The 18970-nt window shown below is 35.0% G+C and overlaps 1 protein-coding gene across 3 annotated transcripts in view; it reads left to right on the top strand.

Moving 5' to 3' along the window:
- UGGT2 (UDP-glucose glycoprotein glucosyltransferase 2) overlaps positions 1-18970 on the top strand; it is a 90517-nt gene that overhangs the window by 44687 nt on the left and 26860 nt on the right. For all 3 annotated transcript variants that reach the window (XM_063336471.1, XM_063336481.1, XM_063336491.1), the window contains 10 exons: positions 855-1019; positions 1465-1588; positions 1667-1765; positions 3607-3701; positions 6534-6740; positions 7992-8123; positions 10105-10232; positions 11877-11972; positions 13706-13808; positions 18502-18581. In XM_063336471.1, coding sequence (XP_063192541.1) covers positions 855-1019; positions 1465-1588; positions 1667-1765; positions 3607-3701; positions 6534-6740; positions 7992-8123; positions 10105-10232; positions 11877-11972; positions 13706-13808; positions 18502-18581 — 1229 coding nt within the window. The remainder of the gene's footprint in view (positions 1-854; positions 1020-1464; positions 1589-1666; positions 1766-3606; positions 3702-6533; positions 6741-7991; positions 8124-10104; positions 10233-11876; positions 11973-13705; positions 13809-18501; positions 18582-18970) is intronic.

Below are 18970 nucleotides of genomic sequence, written 5' to 3'. Positions count from 1 at the left end.
AGCCAGGAAAAAAAGGTGCTGTTTGCCTTATGCTGCTTGTTCCTCACTGAGTTGCATGGAGGCTTTGCATAGAAGAACAATTTGAATCTGCCCTGGAAACAGCTGGATACACTTAGGGGAGAAAAGCTTCCCACAGAGAATATTAAAGGAAGGAAAAGTAGACAGAGATGTACCAGGAGGAAGCCCCCTGTAGGAACAGGGACTATGAAACTGCGGTGAAGATCAGGGAGGAGACAGTGGGGTGACAAAAAGATGGATGCATGGGCACTGCCATAGAGTTTGTAGCCATTCAGAAAGTGACACTGAAAGGAAGCTTGAAAGGATACGGAATAGGAAGGGGGAATTACTTAAAATACATCTTAATTTCTGTTTGTCTCACTGAATTTTCTCTGTTTGGGAAAAACTAGCCAGTTCTGCTTTCTAATCAAATAAGGCTTGGCTTCTGAACATAAAAGTGTTTTGAGGGTTTTGGGGGTGCTGTCTTCGGGGAAAAGGTCTAGAGTGATCCACCTCAAACTGTGACTGTCTCAAGGTCCTTCTGCAATATTATTTACTTAATATTTTTTGCTAAGAATATTGAGCAAAATAAAATAATGTTTCTCAGCAGGATGATAAAGCAGAAGTTTAAAATGCCATGTATAGATCTAGAATTTTTTGTCATCTGTTTGAGAAATGAGTTCCACGTGTCCTGTTTAGTTTCCAAACATGTCCTCTTTTGTCCCGGCTACTCATGAGAAGGTGTGACAGTGAATAGTGCTTGGAGATTAGAATTCATTGTCTCTTGATATTAGTTTATTTTTTTGCTACAGTCAGCCACAGTCTATTTAATCCTGTGATATTTCTGATATGATCAGGCAGGAGCAACCTTTTATAAAAAGACTGGCCTGGGTCCATTGCCTCAAGCTCTGTTTAATGGCGTGCCCTTTAACAGAGAAGAGATGGATGCTGCGGAGTTGGAGACAGTTATTCTTCAGAGGATTATTGATGCCACTGGGTTCTTCCAGAGGGCAGTGTTCATGGTATGTTTAACATTTTCTGAGTGAAGGCAAGATGAAATGTTTGTCAGTGGATTGTCTGAGTCACGTTTATATATTAATTTTTTTATAATGAGATGGCTTAAAATTAATAACATGACAACTGAAATTACATTGTTACATTAATTTGCAGTCATGGTTTTGAAACAGTATATTTAGATTATACAAAGTTGAAGGATCAACTAAGCATATAGTAATCATATGGAATTTTTCAACCAGAAACTGAGGATATAATGCAGTTATTCATTGAAAAATGTGTATCTGGTATTTTGAAATACTGTATGTGTGATAGTCATACATTTTTGATTTGACATTGTCCATAACTGGGTGTGTATATAGAAGCTTTAAGCTCATTGAAAGGCTTTACAAGTACTTGGTCTTTGTTTTAAATTAAATCTATACTTTTATAGTTTCTTTTTTCTTACTACAGGGTTTGTTAAATGATCATGTAAATGCAATAGATTTTCTTATGGATCAGCACAATGTAGTTTCCCGTATAAACCCAACTATTTTTGGAGCAGAAAGAAGATACGTACATTTCAGATCCACATCTGGTAACTACTTTTCTTGGATTGACTGTTGTTATGATTTTCCGTTTTTAAGTCTAACATGTTGTGGTTTACATTTTGCAGTTCCATTTGATGTGGAAGACTTCTCTACTTTCTCCTTCTTGGACTCACAAGATAAAAGTGCTGTAATTTCAGACAACATGAAGTATTTAACAAAAAGGGGTATATTAATTTTTTTATATGCCTTATATGTATATATGGGTATTAAAAATTGTTGAAGTTTGCCAGTAAAATATCTCAAGTAAGCAAGCATCCCAAGGATCCCATGTAAATAAGTACATTTCCCAATATCCCAGTATCTTCTTTCTGGAGCTAGATCATATCCTAACATTATTATTTACAATAAATAAAATAAAAAAATTATAATAACAGGATAGGTATTTTAAATTTTGTAGTTTTGAAATGGAATGGATGCCATGGCTAGTTGTTTTCTGTTTTACAGACATGAAATTAAAAAGTAAGACTTTTGCAGTGTTGAAAACAGACTCAGTTTTCATCGTGACGTAGTTCTATTTGAGAATACTGGACAGAGTATGTTCAGTTTTCAAGTGACTCTTATTTGCAGCGTTATCAAGTCAAGACTTTATAGTCTTTGTAATATCTATACCAAAATTAGGCATTTCTACGGTTTAATAGATAATTGATTTTATTTCTTATCTGTTAGCATTTAGTATCTCTTTATTTTTTTTACTCTAGTTGATTGTTTAATTTCATTATCTAAATCTTTGTCTTTCTATAGAAAAGAAAAAATGCATATATTCTTATGGATTATCGCTCATTTATACATTTTACTAAAATGCACGCTTTTTTGTACACTTAAAATATTTTTTTATGTAAAATATTCTTATTGCATATGCAAGTATTTTCCCTCTGAGTTACAGGAAATGCTAATTACAACAGTAGGGACATAATACTGTGTGGAATTTTGCATTAGTCTGTACTTTGTTAACATTTAGGAGTAGATAATTAAAAGCTGCTCCTTTACATCAGCCCCTCAAGGAACAGAATAGTCCTGTTAGCAAAGTGCTGTTCTTTCAGTAACTATTATATGGTGTTAACATAGTTTTTACGTACTCCATTATCAAAAAGAAATGCTGTATACTTACGTTTCTTTGGAATAAAATTATTTGACTGTATTTGATTCTCTGTCTACAACCACAGGGACATCCCAGCTCATGGTCAAATAACAACTGGCCTTCAATCTGCAGGCTCATTTCGAAGATTCAGATCTCTTCTGTAAAACCCACAACTTTTAAGCTGGAATCTACATTTCAAACCTCTGTCCCCAGTGTTTTTTGCTTAATCATAACCTCTTCCTAGAATCTTACCAGAACCTTGTAAAATACGGGGATATTCAATAGGCCTGAATAGACTGATGTTGTTGTACAGATAATTTTGCAGAATTTTTCATGTACCATTGCCATTCTATGAAGAATGAAGAACAGGAGGCTATAGACCAGGGAAAAGAGACACTTTCTCCATATACACCTATACTGTAGTTTACTTTCTTTGGACTGTATTTGGTATATTCCCATTTGTGTCCAGAAATTGTAAGTTTTGTCCTGCCTTTGGCTGAAGGACTCTCCCTTTGCTGCTGGGGAAATTGAATGGCCTAACTCAGGCATTCTTGTAACTACTTAATTCTTTTCATTTGTGGCCGTATGACCAGCCTCTGTCAAATGAGCCTCCATCAAATGTTCACAAGAAACCTCTGGTAAAGCAGGTCTTGTTAATTTGAGCTGGCTTATTAAAGCCATCTTGTTTCAGTGGTAGAACAATAGATTGGCTATTTTAGTGACTCTCTCATATTAACGTGATAAAGTACCTGCTAAGAATTGTATTCCAATTCAGAGGACAAAAGATTCTCATGTGGCAAAGATTAGTCTTACAGCTGAAGTCAACAGTCAGACGTACACATAACCTTCAAAATCTTTAACAGAATTAATTCATTACTTGTGAGAAGATTCTCTAGAATGTGAAGCAGGATTATCTTTAATTTTCAGATGAAGATGCATTGTATGCTGTTACTATCTGGATTATTGCTGATTTCGATAAGCCAGCTGGGAGACGACTGCTTTCTAATGCCTTGAAACACCTGGTGAGTTTCTAGCAGTTTTTATTAAAATAATTATTATGGATAGGTTCCTAACAACACCGTGCACTTCAAAAATTTTACTCTTAAATAAAGATGTAACAGTATTTTTTTTTTTTTGTGGGTCAGCTGCAGACTTATGAGATAGTGCTTTCATTTTACTCTAGTTTCCTGCAGCACTGGCATCTTACAGGCCTGTAAATGATTGTTTGATTCATGGGCTCCTGACACAGGAGACAAACTATAACGCTGTGCGTTAAAAGAGTGAATTTCTTCCCAATTACAGACCTTATTCCATGAGGTAACCTAGCATGTTACCTGGGCCAGGGAAGTTGGGTTAATGCCTGTTCATGTGAAGCATTATGCAGTGTTCTCCAGTATCATGTGGCGTAACTGGCCATGAAGTGACTATTTTTCCACGTGCTGTTTGTATGCTTCTGAGACAGATTACACTTTTGTCCTGCTCTGAGGTAAAACAGAACCAACTTTTTCTGTTCAGTAATTTTACTTCTTAGCTAGGCATCTTCTAACTCTCTGAAACTAACAGCATGTTGTGCAGAAAACTGTTCGTTCTCACACTGATAAGACCAATGTTTATAGTTCATGCCAAGGAATGGTATGCAGAGAGGCTCTTATACTTATTGCTGTAACAACCAAGGTCAGCTAAGAAGCATTTTAATATGCTAGAAGGATTGTCTGCATTTATGAGTTTTGCTTATTTTTAAGTTCTTCAGTATTAATAATAGAATTTAAAGTGCGCAAGTAAATGTCATGTGAATATAAATGACAAAAACACTCAGTGCTGGGGAGTTTAGAAGAGTAATTAGAATGAAATTGGGAAAACATCTAGGTTTAATAATCAGGAAAGAAATAGGAACCATCTTAAGGGAATTAAAAAAACAGTATGTTGCAGAGAGTATGTGATATCAAATATGTCCTAAAAAGAGGCTTAAAAAACTGCAAGGAGAGATATGCAGTACAAGTCCTTGTTACAGGAAAAACATTTCATTTATCTGACTGCTAGATCTGTGATCCGAGCTTGACAGGTAGATATATTCCCCCTGTAGTACCTATCCTTCAGTAAGGAAAATATACCACAGTTCACAACTCTAGGAAGGGAGATCTGTCTGGGCAAGTCCCCATTTGTTAGTGAGGAGAATCCAGGAAAAGCATTAGAAAAAGCTGCTCTGTACAAGGTTTGTTGGATCTTCTTTGAAATAGCAATTTAATTGATTATGTTCATTCTAATTCTTAGATTTGATTTAGTTAAACTTAATTTCCAGTTGTACTGCTTGGTCTAATTTTCAAGTTTCATGACATACAAAAACATACTATTTTTTTAAAAGTCCATTGATTTGTATAGAGACTCTCTACTCCTTTCTGGGCCTTTTTGTCTGTTGGGTCAGGGTCCAGTAGAATTTCTGATAGGTGCAGAGCTGGCACAGACACCTCTTGCACATGCAAGAATCTGGGAGGGGAAGTGGCCGAAGGGAACTCACTTTTAAGTATTTCAGCTAATATATATATTATTTTGAAAATTACTGATATATTGTAACGTTATTAGAAAAAAAGTAGATATGTCTTGGCTAGACTCCTGGATGTCATCTAGTTCACCCTCCTGCTCAAAGCAGGACTATTGCCATCATTATATCAGGTCAGCTGGAGCTTTGCCTGAAGGAGTCCTGAAAATTTCCGAGGAGATGACTCCATCCCTTCCCTTGGGTGTTGCACAGTTCTGGTGTTGCACTGTCTTCCTAATGTAGTTTTTCCTAATGTCTGCCAAGCCAAAATCTGTGGCCACTACCCCTTGTTACACTGTTTGCCACTACCAAGAAGTATTTGCCTCTGTCTTGTTTTTCACTCTCCCTTCAGTAGTTGTTGCTGGCTATTGGGGTTCTCTGTAGCCTCCTCTTTGCCAGAGTGAGCAAGCCCAACTTTTTCAGTTCTTCCTCATAGGCCTCTGACCATCTTGGTTGAAGCCTTTGTTGAAGCCTGTCCAGCATCTCAGCATCTTTACTGCACTGGGGGGACCAAAACCAGGCCCAGCAGTCCAAGTGCAGCCTCACAAGTACCGAGTAGAGGAGAATAAGAACTTCCCTTGATCAGCTTGCCATGTGTCTCCTAATGTAGCCTACTATGCCACTTGTTGTCTTTCCAGTGAGAGCATGCTTCTCAGGAATAGTTTAAAGTATACATTTTCAACCTTTTCAAATAAGTGTTTTAGCAAAACTTGTCTCAGGGGCTTAAAATTTGCTGTTTGCATACGTTGAATACCAGTCATTTCATCCCTTATTTTTGTATCCTTTACTGAAATAGAGTCCATCTATCTTTTCTGCAGTCAGTGACACTATTTGATCATGTTCTCTCTAGTAAAATTTAAGTGGTATCACCAATTTCAGCAAGTAAAGATTTTCCTGCTGATTAAGAGTAAAGTGATAAGTGGGTAAACTTTCTTGTATTTATTTTATGCTTAGTTTGATAGTTTTTGAAAAATAGAAAAACAACTAGAAAACCAGTTCTGAAATCTGTAAATGAACACTTGTGTATGTCCTTTGTTAAAAATGAACTTCTGCAGAATGCTCAAAGGCAATTGTTCTATTAAAAAAAATAACCTTCTATTTAAAATATGTATGACAGAATAGGTAAATCCTTACTAATAACGCTTTTACTCCTAGTTGAAGTTCTGAATTAGGCATTGATGTGTGTTTTCTAAAGACAAGTAGCTGCAAAAAATTGAATACTTAAGGGCATTTCACAGAGTTATAATAGATATGAATACATTAGGTAACAGCAGATGGAACTGTAAAATTGTGTATTATTCTGTATTTTTCTTTGCAGAAAACAAGCAGTCATATACGAGTTGGGATTTTGAACAATCCTTCATCAAAAATAAAGGAAGATAACACAGCCATTGCAAGAGGAATTTTGACTGCTTTTCTCACCCAAAACAACAGCAGCTTAAAAAGTTTGCTAAGTAAACTAACTAGAGAAGAGACAGCAAAATCCCTTGCTGCTGGAACTAAAATTGCTAAATTCCTCACCTCAGTGAGTGCAAACTGAATTAGACTACTTCCTTTTTCATTTTACACGTATTTTAATGTAAGGATATGTTGTTGAGAGTAACACTGTTTGGTCAAATGCTGTGGAGTTTATGACCCTTATACAGTTTCTGCTCAAGCAGATTTGGATTTCTGACAACGCTTATGTGATGAAGAATAGAAAATTTCTCTAAAGGAAGAAAGTACAAGAGTACTGAAGAATGTTGAGTATGGACACTGGATTATTGAATCAAAATAATTTTTAATTGTTTGGGTTTTTTTTTTAAAGCGCTCTCAATTGAAATTTTTCAGGTTAATGATCATTGTATACTTATGGCCAACATATTCGGGTGTGTTTCTATGAAAATTCCTTGGTTTAAAATGCAAATCTTGCTTATTTCAAAGTTTGCACATAGACTAGAGCAGAGTTACCAAACAATAGCTGCAAACTACAGGTTTTTTTTTCAGAAGGAGCTGTAAACTGTAGTATTTTTAAATAGAAAGATTTGGAAGATTAAGGGAACTCTATGGCACCATAGCGGAAAACTAATTAGCGGATTTGGGTCATGCTCTTATTTCATTGTCTAATACATTTTGAAAGTCACAGAGGTAGCCAATTAAGCAGTTTATGCATGTTACTAATTTATTTTGTTATATTAATTGTATCTGAATGACTCTATTTGCTTAATTTGTATATTTCTAATGAAGAAATACATATCAGTAGAATTTAATTTAGTGGGATAATTTTAACAGATGAGGTACAGTGCCATTGTAAGCGTGGCAAAGTTCCAGCATTTTTTCCCACTTTGAACAATGATTTGTTATGTGTCTTGCTCAATGATGTTGGCATCCCCAAAACATGTTTAAGCTGTATCAAACGACCATGTTAAAATTATTGTTAGGTTATTAGAGTAATATGTCCCTCTCTTAAAGGTGAGAATACAGTTGAGTTGTTAACAGAGTGTGTTATTTTTCATGCAGCTTTGTGCTGGATCTTAGAAAAAGCGTTTAATCTCAGGCTCAGATTTCCTCTCATGGTTATTCACAGTTGCCCAAGGGTAAAAGCTGCACACTAACTAGTTGGGAAACTGTGGGTCCACACTAATAGTCATATTACTTATATTGAAGCTGAGGTCGTTGCTTTATTTTGATTTCTGGTTACCATGTAACTTGAAGAAAATCTTTGCTTACCTCTGCTGTTACAAAAATTATTTTTTGCTTAATCATTCTACCATCTCATACTTTACCTTTGCCTTAGGAAATGGATAATAATGCTTTTGAGAAGAAGTACAACACTTTAGGACTGGATATAATTAAAACCCACCAGATGTTCTGCCAGGAGGTTCTTAAGCTGCTTCCTGGGCAAATGGCTGTTGTGAGCAATGGCAGGGTAAGAAAGAAAGTCATCTCAGTCTTTTTGTAGGTACTTTTTACTTCCTGGAAGTTCAGTTTCAAGCTAAAGAAAATGCACTATGTTGATTTTTCTGCTTATGCAACCTGTTATTAGAGAGTGGTATGAATGTTTGCCTTGGTTCTTATTTTGCTTTACTCCTAATTTGTTTATTAGCTCCACTCCATTGAAGCTACTATATACTTATGTCATTCCCATGGCTATTTTAAAACTTAATCTGACAAAATTCTCTAAGTAAGTTAATATTTGATGTGTTATTAATGGTATTTAAGAATAAATTTTGATCCTGAAGTTACCTATATTTTACACTTTTGGGATAGGATAAGCTATTGCATATATAATAAAAAATAAATTACATTGACTAGGATAGTTATTTCAATCTTTAAAAACTCATATTGTTTATAAATATTATAAATATTGTTCTATAGTCTTAATTCTTAATGTTCAGATAAAAGTATAGTAGTTTTGTTGATTGAATTTCTTGAATTTATATCCTGAAACCAATAGCCTGAATTACAATGTGGCTGTAGATGAACTGTGCTTAAAAAATAGAATATTGTGTTCAATATTTAGTACTAGTTAATGACAGTCCATACCTAATGTTACAAACACAATTTGCACAAACTACTCTTTAACTCTTCTCTATTTTCTATTTATTGCTCCACATTAGAAAGAAATAGAGATACTGTGTTGGCATCTCATTATTGGAAAATGTCTTTAAATTATGTTCTTAATTACTCTTGTGCATCCTAAATGACTTCTAAGATACAACGGGAATACCATTATCAAACCCACAGAAAGCGCTTTTGTTGATGAAGCACAAAAGAAATGTGTTGGCTTTTTTGTGTCAAACACACACACACACCCCCAGCTAAATATGCAGCGTTATTTTAGAAAACGTTATTTGTTTTCCATGCCCAGAAAAGCTCAAATTATGTAATATTTTAAGTTTTGAGGAAATACATTTCTTAAAAATACATGGATGAATTTGATAATATATATTCATCTATCTGAAAGTATGTTTTCACTTTAAAAGATTACTTTTAAAAAAGACATGGGATATCCTTAATTTCTATCCTCGCTGCGTCAGCACTGAAGTCCTGTTTTTATGAGCAATTTTTTTTTTCTAATTATGGCTTCTACAAAAGTAGCATGGTATTTCATAGAGAGAACCATTGTGTGATTATCTCATGCATCATTAATATTAATAAAAAATTCAAAAGTGGAATTTTGTTAGATGACCTCTCATTTCTAGGAAGCAGTTGAATTTTGTGAGAGAGGCATTCAGCACCAGATTTACATCATGACATTCTATATCCTAGGAGCCCTGTAGGCTCTTGAAGCTGACTTGGGTCAGTTTAGCCTGGTAGACTATGAGTAGGAAATCCAAACAGCATCTTCAAAGCTGTTTTCTGGGACTTCAAGGCACCTTCTTTTCCTTCAGACACCGAAAAAATGTGGTAGTTCTGGTTTTTGTCTCTGCATATCCTGCATTTCTTGTCCTTTGCTCTTTTCTTCCATTCTATCCATTCTGCTTCATCTGAGAAGCCAAGACTGTGTTCACAGAATTAAACAACTAAAGAGCGCAGTAGGCAGATAGATAGTAATTTGAATTTCAGTTTGAAATAGTGTACCTAACAGAGCTTTTTCTTAAACTTAGATCTGTTATTTCTAAATAGTGTACTCCTTTACATAAGTATCCGTAATGAAAAATACCATGGATATCATTGCAGCTGTTCTTCGTGACAGATAATTAACTGTAATTACATAACTGTAAAAACTTAATCTTGCTTAGTTAATGTACAGTTTAGTACTATATAGTTAATAACATTGATGTATATAGGGCTGGGGGTTGCATATTGAATATTGTGCATTCATTTAAAATATTTGTATATTTTTGCTTACAGAAGAAACATTATTGGGACATTCTATGTTTAGTAACATTTTTTCTCTATCTAAGGTACTGGGTCCTTTAGAAGAAAATGAATTCTATGCAGAAGACTTTAATTTGTTGGAAAAAATAACATACAGTACCTCAGCGGAGAAGATTAAAGCTATTGTCAAAGAGATGGGAAACAGTAGTAAAAGGTAAAATTTTTTTGTATTTTGAGGCTTTATGATATATTGCCTCACTTATTGCCTGTGACAAATAATAATCCTTTTGCATGAAGGGAAATAAGAAATATATAGTCACAGTACTCATACTATATACTCATATATATATATATATACCCTCTACATGCACTTTTTTGTTGTTTGCATGGTATATATTTGCTATCCTCTTACTTAGTATCTGAGTACTTCTATGTAGACAGGTTTAACAGTCCTTCATTTCCTTTTTAGCGTTTCCCTGCCACGCTTAGTCTCCTTACCTACTCAAACTCTCGCCCTATTTTCTAAAAGAAATGGCACATCTGCTAAATTTTGTATCACCTTTATGCTTGGCTAATTATGCTATTTGACATAGTTTTCCACTGTATATACAAACTGTGTATGTTAGGTTTCAACTTTGTGTGTCACTTACCCTGCTGCTGACAGACTCTCTGGTACCTCATTACAGCACAGAGCTGAAAAAAAGGCGCCCGGCGTTATTCAAGAGACATGCCCTCTTTTATCATATGTGCGATGAAGCTAGGGCATAAGAGAGCACTGGGTGTCCGAAGGATCGTATCCTCTCCAACTTGCCTCATAACGTGTGTGCAGCTCTGCTAAATCACTCCAAATATTTTATCTGCTCTCACTGTGCTTAAAACCAAAAGATGCGTACAGCTGACTGTAGACAATTCCTACTAGCTTTTGTTTACTTAAGGGCAATTGTAAAGAATAATAATAAGCTCGATAAAATCCAGTGCATCTTAAAGACTGCGTATTAAAGACTGCATATTGATATTTGAAGTAAGAAAGTGCATTGTCTTTGGGAATCGTTGGAAAAGGAGCCTGTAGAGGCGTGCGCAGATGTGGTGCTCTGACACCCTGCTAGACAGCATTCACACATCTGTTAATTGAAGAAGTGTAAAGATGAGTTCTAGCCAGCTTTTAATCTAAGGATCCACTCTGTGTACAAAGACGACAGCAAAATTTTATTGTATTTACAGTGTCTTATTGACATTCTGTGTCTGAGTATCACTTCTGTTATCTGGAAGGACTGGCACAACTGAAAGAATAACTACCAGAAAAACAAAATCAAGAAGAGGTAGAACTATCAACGAGATAAGTAGTGAGAGGCAAAACATATTTAGTCAAATATTAGGACTTAGTGCCAGTGATATAGAACTACTAAGGTTTCTAAGGAAATTCCAGCAAGAAGTACTAAAAAAAAATTAAGAGATGTGGCCAAGTAAACTTGAAACTCGTTCATTTATGTCCGTTCCTAGATGTGTTGTCACAAAGGGAAAAAATGGCAAAAAAAAGAAAGGGAATAAAGAGCTATAAATGTCAGTAGATTGTACCATGCAAACTGTGAGGCTGAATGGTAATTCTGCTAATTCTGTATCATTTAATTTTAAGAAGCGTACAGTTCACAAAATCTAAGGCACTAGTGGTTCCTGGGCGTTGTCATGCTAAAGGTTTTACTCAAAGCTGCAAATCTCAAGGTGATAATTGTTTTAAAGAGTCCAGGTTTGGGATGTGGGCTTTTTAAATATTCCTTATGCAGACAGACAGACATGAAAATGTGAATGTTTTACTGCTTTTCTAATGAAAAACAAATTATATGTGCCTTATTTAATATAGCGGCAGTGATTTGATTATGAAAATAGATGCCCTACTGTCGTCTTTGCCTAAAACAGAGGTGAGACAAGATGCTGAATTACTCAAAGAACAGCACAGGTAAGTTCTGTCTGTCATGATAACGCACTTATAGTACTTTCATATTAAAATTAGAATATACTGATGACTACATAAGGTCCTTGGAAACTTGAGTAAGCATTCCAGTTTTAAAAGAAGTTGTTGATTCTGTGGTTGTAGGAACAACCTGTTCATCTTTACCTCTTTCTTCATAAATTAATTAGTAATATTCAGTGATTATCCTGCCTTGTCCTTTGCTGAAAAAAAAAGTTATTACAATTGGTGTGAATCACAAGTGGTGATCTGGAGTTAGAAAACTTGGAGTCTGTGCATTTACTAAAATGTTAGAAGTATTTTCACAGATTAGAGCTAAAAGAAGCCCCCACTAATTTTCATTAATGTGGAAAATTCTAGTACAGCTTTTTCTGTTTGTGGATCTCATGTAGTATTGTCAAGGCTTATACCTGTATAACAGTTTGTGGCTTAGCAGTGTCATTCTTGACCACAGCTAAATCCACAGCTAATACACCTAGATTTCATTCAAATGCAAATTAGTAGGGCTCATTGGCACTTAATTCCTGAAGAAAAACTGAACAGATCAGCTAACAGTTTTACACTTGGCCAGCTCATATTAATGTCATTAGTGTACTTACATGTATGTTGGCTCCTTGTGTTTCTGATCCCAGATTTAGAAAGTGAATATACCCTAAGTGTCGTCTTTTGTTGTCATTGTTAATAAATGAGACCTAAAATGCCAACATGTGCATCTGTGAATCTTATCCTCTTTGTAATGGGATACTCTAATGGTAGCTGGTTTTAATTTAAGCTTAGCTGGGGCAAGCTTTCTGGAGCAGACAGGTACATTTTTTAAAAGGACATATGATAACACAAGAACCATGATCAAAATAAAAACTTTTGTAATGCTATTTCCAAATCCGTGCTTGTTTTTATTGGTAAAGGTGCTATAGCGTGCTGTGCCAATGGGCTGGTCCTGTTGTTGAAAATACAAGGAGTGAAATCAGTAGTAGCCTGTTTTAAGTGGCTAACACGTTTTCCAAACTTGCACTAACAACAGCCAGTACTGTATTGCTACCCTGTTGGAAGGCGTTTGACTCACTAATGGTACTCACATTTCTAGGTATGTTTTTTGTGGAAAACAAATTCAGATAGTCCATTCTGTGTATTTTCAGCACATGATTTTTTTTTTTGTAAGTGAGGTTTACTAACTTCTCATTCCTGTAGATCCAGACGACTTTTAACAAGGATCTCCTTGACTTAGTCTAATCGAGTTTATCAAACTAAATTACTTTCTGTAATGCATAAAGCTAGTCCAGCCTGTCAAGTTTCACACTTGTCAGTTGCCATTTTTCCCACTGTTTTTTAAAAATTGTGTCACTGCTGGCACTTGTCAAATCTGATAATTCTACATATCGGTGAAGGAAACTGTAGACCAGTAACAAAAAGGCCGTTTAAAAAACTTTGCTGTGTGTTTTCCTTTTACTTTATTAATTTTGTTACGGGGCATGTATTTAATCAATAACCAATATGTAACTATGTAGAGTAACGCTAAATTTTTTATTGTTGTTCACGTTTAGCTTTCCTAGTGATGTCACAGGGAGCAATAATGGTTACTACTTGAAATGAGGGAAACATCTTCATGAGCAGTAAAATCTAAAGTGCCTCTGATATTACAAATTCATGCCTAAAAATGTTTGTTAATTCCACAAATTCAGTTTAGAGTGTTCTTGTCACTTGTCTATTAATTTTTTTTACAGCGTAGTAAAAGTCGATCCCCAACAGAATGAACCATTCTATGATGTTATTGCTATTGTGGATCCATTGACAAGAGAAGCACAGAAGATGGCTCATTTATTGATTGTAAGATGGTGGTCATTTTTTTTAATTTGCATATTTGTAGTTTAATTTTTACTAAACTTCTTCTAATTTCCATGTACAGTGTGATAAAGAAGTAAACGAAAAGTAGGTATTTTAAAAAATATATATATTTAGTTATTTAAATTCATATTAAAAAGTTGGGGATGATCTGATTCATCATTGTAAATACTTCATTTGCAATTAAAATTCAGATGCCCCTTGAACCAGTCCTTTTAAAAGTGAGTCCATAAATGCTCTTTATAGTCAATAAAAAGAAAGGAGGAGATTGCGTAATATAGAGGGAAAGGATCCCCCATCTCAAAAATCTTAAGAGGCATATGCTTCTTTCCATTAAACCAAATCACCTTAGTTTTCCAAGGTACCTAAATGAGGTGGTCTAAATCTGACCCGTAATATCATCATAAGAAGATTGCACTATAAACCTTTCAGCTCTTGGAAGGGTATTTCTTAGTTGATTAATGCTACCAAGTATATCTAGAAGTCTTCCATTGTGTGTAGCTATTGATCATCTAAAGAGATACTGTCCTAAAAATGTAGCTCCTAAAGTGATTTTCTCTTTTCACTAGCTGCAGGATATCACTCTACCTCAGGTTCCTTTATAGTTTCCCATAAAAATGTAAATTTTGTCTTCTCTTTATGGTCTGTTACAATTCTGAAGCCCGTAACTTGATTTTTGCTGCATCCTGTTTTATCTTTTTCTCTGCAGTAATTATGAAAGTTTCATAAATTCTTACATTCCTTTTTCCCCTCCCACTTTCATACCCTTTTATGCTTTTTGTATCAAATGTCGAAGGATCCATTTGCTCTTTGTAGATAATAGTAAAGTAAAACATTTTAAAAATTCATGAAAATTCTGATATTTCAAGACTGTGAAATACTAGCTTCTGTCTAGAGCCAGATCTTTTATTTCACCATTCTCAGTTAAAGTGAAAGCTCGATACTACCAAATGAAAGTATTTTCATTTTGGAATTGACTGGAAACTCTCTCTGTTCAGCCAGAAGTTTGTATTGTGGTAAGTTGCATCAAGGACCTTGCAGCTCAGATCAGAAGCTTCCATTCCTCCTAGTGGAACAGGCTCCCTAATGAGCACTGTCTTCCCTAATGGATGCCTAGGCAATTGACCCCCGGGGTGTACCAGGCTATTCAGTTATCACAGATCCTACTTCATTCGTAGGAGTCTTATTCAAGAAGCCAACCCTTCGGAGAGAATAACAAAATGCTGTTAAAACTAAACAAATGGGAAGTATTTTAATGTAGGTGAAACTTATCTTTTCTTTTTTAAAATGAAAATTAAAATAACCTGAAAATTAAAAATAAAAGCAAACATATAATTATCTGGAAAACCACTACCTCCTGGTGTAGACAAAACATGCTTACATGTACAGCAAGGCCCAAACTCAAAGTTCCTAAATGGATGCCTCTCTGATTATCTTGCTGTATATAGGTGACTTAAATAATGTAAACTTTAAGCACTGGGATATATTCATATTTAAAGGATCTTTTTTGAATAACACAATTGGATTAGTGGCCGGTATATTGGGATGGTAGCTATTCATAGTGCAAAATTTGCGTGGTAATTACCACAGCAAAACACACGATTCTTGCCCCAGTCCATGGTGATTATGTCCACATTGTGATATTTTTATTTTTTTTTACCCTGGTGAAAGCATGTTACTTTATTACTTTGTGTCACTTTATAGTCACTTCAAAGAAAACTTTTTTTTTTTTAATATAAACAAAAAGTTACTCATATTAAATGGAACTGAAATTGAGGAGGTGGAAACAGCTATTGGTAAACTGTAATTTAAACTTTACTGCTTATTCTGAGAAAGTGGGAATTTAAGGCCAGAGGCAAGGTATGAGTCAGAGCATGGATGAGAGCAGAGCCAAGGCCTTTATCTGTTTTTAAAATATATACTGGATTGTATCATAAGAACTGCTCTATATCCTCTCTAGTGGGAGGCAGGTAGAACTTTCCATATAACCTGTTTTCCCTTTCTCAAAAAGTTTTATCATGGACTTCAGCATCAGATATTTCCAGACAAGATAGCAAAGCTGCAGAAATGTTATACATGTTGCACTTGAACAAACTACATGTCCCCTAGCCTAACTGCTTTGCCCTGGCAGTATGTAATCCTTAGGATCATCTACTCTTTTTTTTTTTTCTTGTTCCAGTAACTGTCAAAGAACTCAGAAATGTGGAGTGAAAAATCAAACGTTTTCTTTTTTCCTGTCAATTATCTTCTGCCTTTTATTCTAGGTTCTTCTGTCTTCAGGGAGAAACTCTTATGCCATCCCTAAAGTGACAGGAATCTCCGAAGGAGCCCCTTTTGATAATTAGTCTGATTTCCTGTATAACACTGGTCATAGGACTTCTTTTTATCAATTAACATTTGAAGTAAAAATCTTCTTTTTTTTTTTTTTTTTTTTATCTAAAGCTAATTAAAATATTATCAAGCAGTTGAATACAGCTACTGCTGAGATTTTCCAGTGGCTAATGAACCTGACTGTTAAACTCAGGCTTGGAATTGCAGATTTTTATTTAGCTCCATGCTGTATCATTTTGCCTGTTCTGTTGAAGATTCTATTATAAAGAGTTTGTTTTCAGTGTAGATGCTTCGTATTATGGTGATGTTCACAGACAATTCCAAGTGATTGGTTGAATACTCATGGGTTAGTTAATGCTTTTCGGATGAGTTGTGGTAACTTACAGTAAGCGGTTTGCAAAGTGACTGCACATGCAAAATAAAACTTGCTCTTAAATAATTTCCAATCATAGTAAACTGAAATAACGCACCTATTTTTTGCAGTGTGAACAATACTCCCTGAACTAAATTTCCATGCTCTTCTTTGGATTTTCGTATTTAAAGTAAACAGACTGAACTCTTCAAATACCCTGCTATAGAAGAGGCTTTCCAGTCTCCTAACCTGTTTTCATGTGTTCACTTGAATGCCCTGGGTTTTGGTGTCCCCAGCAGCCCTAAATAACAGAACCAGATACAGTATTCCAGAATTTGCATTGTTGGAAAACACAGAGATAATGCATTCTTGTCTTATCCGTCATTTCCTATTAAATTCCTTTGAAATGTTAATTAAGAACTGCATTATTCTTTTGGCTATGATACTACACTAAATTTCATGGTCAGCTGATGAATGAAGATGGTACCTCAGTCTTTTTCAAGATCATTTTATTCTACACACAACAACCTCTCCATGCAGATCGCTGAAGTATCCTTCTTACTAATGGATGGGGGTTTTTTGTCTTGCTTGAAGATAAAGTCCAACAGAGATTCCCATCACTTTGCGTGCAGCATCTTTATTTGAGAAATTGTTTTCTTTAATGTTGAAAATTCTGGGTATGTTTTAGTAGATGAGACCAGCTAGCACTGGTTACAAATGGGGGTTTTTTTTGAATGATAGATTCTTGAGTGACTTTGACCTCTGTTTTGGTTTTTGGTGGTCTTTAGCCCATGTCACATAATACTTTCCCGTCTTATGCTTCCAGTGCTGTTGGGTTCTCATTTCCTGCCTCTTCACTTGTTCTCACCCTTATACCATTCCCTAGTCGTCATCCTTTGCTCAGTAGTTTTTCAGTGGTGGTATTCATGTGACAAAAAGGATGAGAATGAGAAATGAGGAGCAGAACAGGTCCCTAGGACTATGTGAAGTTGTAGCAGATAGTAAAGAATATGCATAGCCGTGGGTTGAACTGAAGAAAGAGGAAAAAAATGGTTATAATAAGAGAGATTTAAGGATGACCATTGTCTTGCTTTGTTACCAATTTGCTTGCTGTTATAGTAATTCTAGATTTTAGTCTTAGTGGTAGCAGTATTTTAACTTAGCTTTAATATCTTATTTGCTAATATCTATAAACGTAGACACAGCTGCTTTATGCTTTCAAATAAGCACTTTGGATCAGAAAACACAGAAGCAAAGATAACTTGGTAAGGGGTTTTGAGGGCTTTAAAGAAATCCATAACTTTGTTAACTTTAAACAAAATTGATTGCTAACAAAAATAAGGAAAAAATACTGTCCTAATATTATGGTTCCTATATAACAGCATCCAGAAAATTAGTATTTTAGAAATGAATAGATGAAACTGAGAAAGAAGTAGAAATATTTTAACTTACTGGAATGTTTTCAAGTTTAACACATCATTACTCTATTGTTGCCATTGAAGATTAACAAATAATTAAGTATTAGAATAATTCTCTGAGCTTTATTCAACAATTTACTGTATGCAACTGTTTTAATAAGAGTGAAAGTCATTAAGATTGGTTATTGAATAAAAGGCATGCGTTATATTTACAGACTTTCAAGTGCATTAAAATCTTCTAGAAAACAATAAAAGAACGGTGATAATGTAATTGATTCAAGTATTAGAAAAGGGGGACAGCTGCTCTTTAAAAAACTGCATCACTAGGGGAAAACATTAACGTTTTGACTATCAAGAATATCATATGCTAACTCATGCAGTTTTAGAAAAGGTCAAATCTTTATTTGGAATATCTGACAACATCCCTTAATATACAGATAAATTTAGAACTTTAAAATGTTTGAGATTTCTACTGAAGCTTGAGAAATGACAGGATGTGGCAAGGATAACTTTGGCTTATACTCAAAGTTTGATGATTACCAAGAACTATTTTTTAGAGATTTTTTTTTTTCTGTAGGTGCTCAAAGACATTATCAATGTGAAACTCAGGTTGTTTTTGAACTGCAGGTCTAAGCTGTCAGAAGTGCCACTGAAGAGGTAAGTAGTTTATAGCTTTTCTTACAAGTGTATGATCTAGCTCGTTTTGGAAAAACAGCCTTAGTGTATATTCCCTTGAAAAATAAACAGCGGCTTGTGTTTCTGAATTCTTTTGTTGCATTCGTTAGTTTCTTTGAATGTAAGTTGAATGTTACCCGAGCAGTTTGCACTTGTCTGGAGAAAAATTCTAATTCTGTGGTGTCAAGCATGGGATCACAGGGAAGTGATGTAGTCCATCAAATGCACCTCTCATAAACAATCCTTAGCGAAATGAGTGGAGAGCCTTTTGTGCCTCTGAAAAGTTGCAGGGGGAGATTGTCTGCCTGACTTGGTCACTTCTTACAGGTACCCTTAACTTTAAAAGTTAAATCGATCTGAGTAAATGTCCA

Source organism: Chroicocephalus ridibundus, chromosome 1, assembly GCF_963924245.1.
Source record: "Chroicocephalus ridibundus chromosome 1, bChrRid1.1, whole genome shotgun sequence".
Taxonomy (NCBI): domain Eukaryota; kingdom Metazoa; phylum Chordata; class Aves; order Charadriiformes; family Laridae; genus Chroicocephalus; species Chroicocephalus ridibundus.
This window is presented reverse-complemented; position numbering and strand designations above follow the sequence as displayed.